Genomic DNA, 2,719 nt, shown 5'->3' with positions numbered 1-2,719 from the left:
TTAAACAGTTAAAATATGGTTAATATGACTCATACGATATTTATCACTACTAAATCGTAACAAAAAATTCCTCTATTTTTTTAACACAATTGAACTATGAATAACTTTCACAGAATTTTAAAAAACTTAAGACGACTTCGATGAAATCACGAGTTTGAAGTTGTGAAATTCTGACTATTAATAAAAAAACAGTAAAATTGATAGGTAAACAAAATAGAGAGACACATACTTTAAAGCATGATTTTATTTACCTCTATTCTACTTCATAGCAAGGTGGCCCTCTATCTATATTTCTAGTTTTGTGACCTTTCTTTTCATCCACAACCTTCTCTCTTTCTTTTTCTCTATCAAACACAGTTCTGTTTTGGTGAATTCATTCTCTATTTCTCAACCAAAACTTTGAGGCCTTCAAATAACCCTTTTTCTTCTTGAATTGATGTCTGGTTTGTACAATCAGATTTCCTCACCAGGAACAGCAAGGGCCAATTCACCAAGTATAAACATGAGAAGCAATTTTGATGTTGATAGGTATAATTTATAAACATAAATTCATGTATTGAAATTTTGATTTTTCCTAGTAGTAACCTTAAGCATATGTAATCAAGTGATTAAGCTCAAATAGTTAATAAGTTTCGGTTAGGTTCGAATCAATCGGGCGCAACTGAATTCGATTCTTGGCTAGAATCACTTTTATATGTGAATTCTTTGAGGAGTTTAATTAACTTGAGTTCATGTTTTTTTGTAGTCATTACTTAACTGAGTTGGTAGCAGAATATCAGAAGCTTGGACCTTTCATGCAAGTTTTACCATTATGTACAAGACTCTTAAATCAAGGTTGGTTATTTATTATACATCTATATATTGAAGGTTATTGATTTTGGACAATCTCTAATTTTCTTGTTACAAATATCGGTATTGCATTTTTCATGTCATTGTGAAAGGAGTAGTCTCCTATATATATTTTGGTCGCTATTATATAAGTAAAAAATTATTTGTTAGATTCATTGAATAACTGATGTATCTTGTCTGTAAAAATGTTTTTATACTATTATCAGAGATTTTAAAGGTGTCTGGAAAGAATGGATTGATGCAGAGCCAAGGGTTTAGTGACTATGACAGAGTGCAGTTTGGAAATGCCGTCAAGCCTAATCTTATGCCTTCTTTGGATACAGCTCAAAATTTCACTGGCTGGAACAGCTTGTCACATGAAGTGAGTCTTCAATTTTAAGTTATAAACATTGACAGACACAGACACGACACTGATACATAAACACCAGTAATAATTTGATAAAATTGAAGATGTGTCAAACACTAAACACATGTTTTCTTTCTATCATATACAAGTGTTACCCTTCCATTTCTTTTTGATCCTTTCTCTCTTACATTAGGGATTAGCCGGAGTACAAGGACTAAATGCGGATTGGCAAAGAGCACAAGCAGTCTCGAATTCTCACATTATCAAGAAAATTTTGCGCTTGGATATTCCTTATGATAACCATCCAAATGTAAGAGAAACTCGTAAAACATAATTTAATGCAAGAAATCGCGAGATAGTATTAATTTTTATCGAACTCAACTAAACAAAAATGAATGGAGTGCAAGAGTAGAAGAATAATGCTAAAAACTTTACATGTTTTTTCATGTAAAGTGTATTAGTGTCATTCTTATACTCTCGCGGTTATTTTAAATTTTGCATATTGTAAAATTTTTATGATGATTTACTAAGGCTAATTTAAATTTCAGTTCAACTTTGTTGGGAGGCTTCTTGGTCCGAGGGGTAATTCACTCAAGCGAGTCGAAGCTACTACAGGTTGCCGCGTGTTTATCAGAGGGAAAGGTTCAATTAAAGACTTTGATAAGGTAACTCCTCTTCCTTAGCAAATTTTTTTCGTCTCCACAAAATCTAATTTGCAATCACCAAATAGGCTTTTACATTTAGACGTTCGACATTATTAGATTTGTTGCATAGATAATATAATGGATAGTTTCAATCGATGATATTCATATTAAAAAATATTTATATTAAAACGCTCGACATTATTGTTTGTCATTGTATTGTAACTAACTGTTACTCTACTATTGTTACAATCTAAAGGAAGAGTTGTTGAGGGGAAGACCAGGATTTGAGCACTTGAATGAACCATTGCACATTTTGATTGAAGCTGAACTACCTGTCAATGTTGTTGATATAAGGTTAAGACAAGCACGAGAAATCATAGAAGAACTTCTCAAACCTGTGGTACCTAACTTTTCAACTCTCGCTAATTTCAATAGTTTTTTTCACAATATTAGTGTCTGGTGTCTGACACGCATCTGATACGATGCTTTTTGCAATGTGCAGGATGAGTCACAGGATATTTACAAGAGACAACAACTTAGAGAACTTGCAATGCTGAATTCAAGTTTTAGAGAAGAGAGTCCTCAACTAAGTGGTAGTGTCTCTCCATTCACCTCAAATGAAATGATAAAAAGAGCCAAAACTGATCTATAGTCTTTTTCTACATTGTGAAATTGTTGCATTTGAAGTTACTTCATGTATGTAAATGATGTGTAGATGCAATGAAAAGACATTGTTGTTATGATGACAAGTTAGAGAACAAAATGATGAGAGAAAAAAAGAAGAAAGGGTTGATAGTTTATATAGGTAAGTGTTTATTGTCACATTCAACTGTATTGTATTGGTAGAATTGTAAAATTAGCACAATTATTATTTTTATTA

General features: G+C 32.0%; 1 protein-coding gene across 1 annotated transcript; it reads left to right on the top strand.

Annotated features, from left to right (window-relative positions):
• The first annotated feature begins 262 nt into the window (after window positions 1–262).
• On the top strand, window positions 263–2,719 carry LOC131617468 (KH domain-containing protein At3g08620-like). The gene is made up of 7 exons (XM_058888752.1): window positions 263–528; window positions 746–834; window positions 1,056–1,210; window positions 1,389–1,505; window positions 1,744–1,860; window positions 2,096–2,239; window positions 2,342–2,719. The coding sequence occupies exons 1-7, from the start codon at window positions 437–439 to the stop codon at window positions 2,489–2,491; spliced, it is 864 nt and encodes a 287-aa protein (XP_058744735.1). The 5' UTR covers window positions 263–436; the 3' UTR covers window positions 2,492–2,719.

Source organism: Vicia villosa, linkage group LG7, assembly GCF_029867415.1.
Source record: "Vicia villosa cultivar HV-30 ecotype Madison, WI linkage group LG7, Vvil1.0, whole genome shotgun sequence".
Lineage (NCBI taxonomy): Eukaryota > Viridiplantae > Streptophyta > Magnoliopsida > Fabales > Fabaceae > Vicia > Vicia villosa.
The sequence above is the reverse complement of the archived record's forward strand: the minus strand, read 5'-3'. Positions and strand labels throughout refer to the sequence as shown.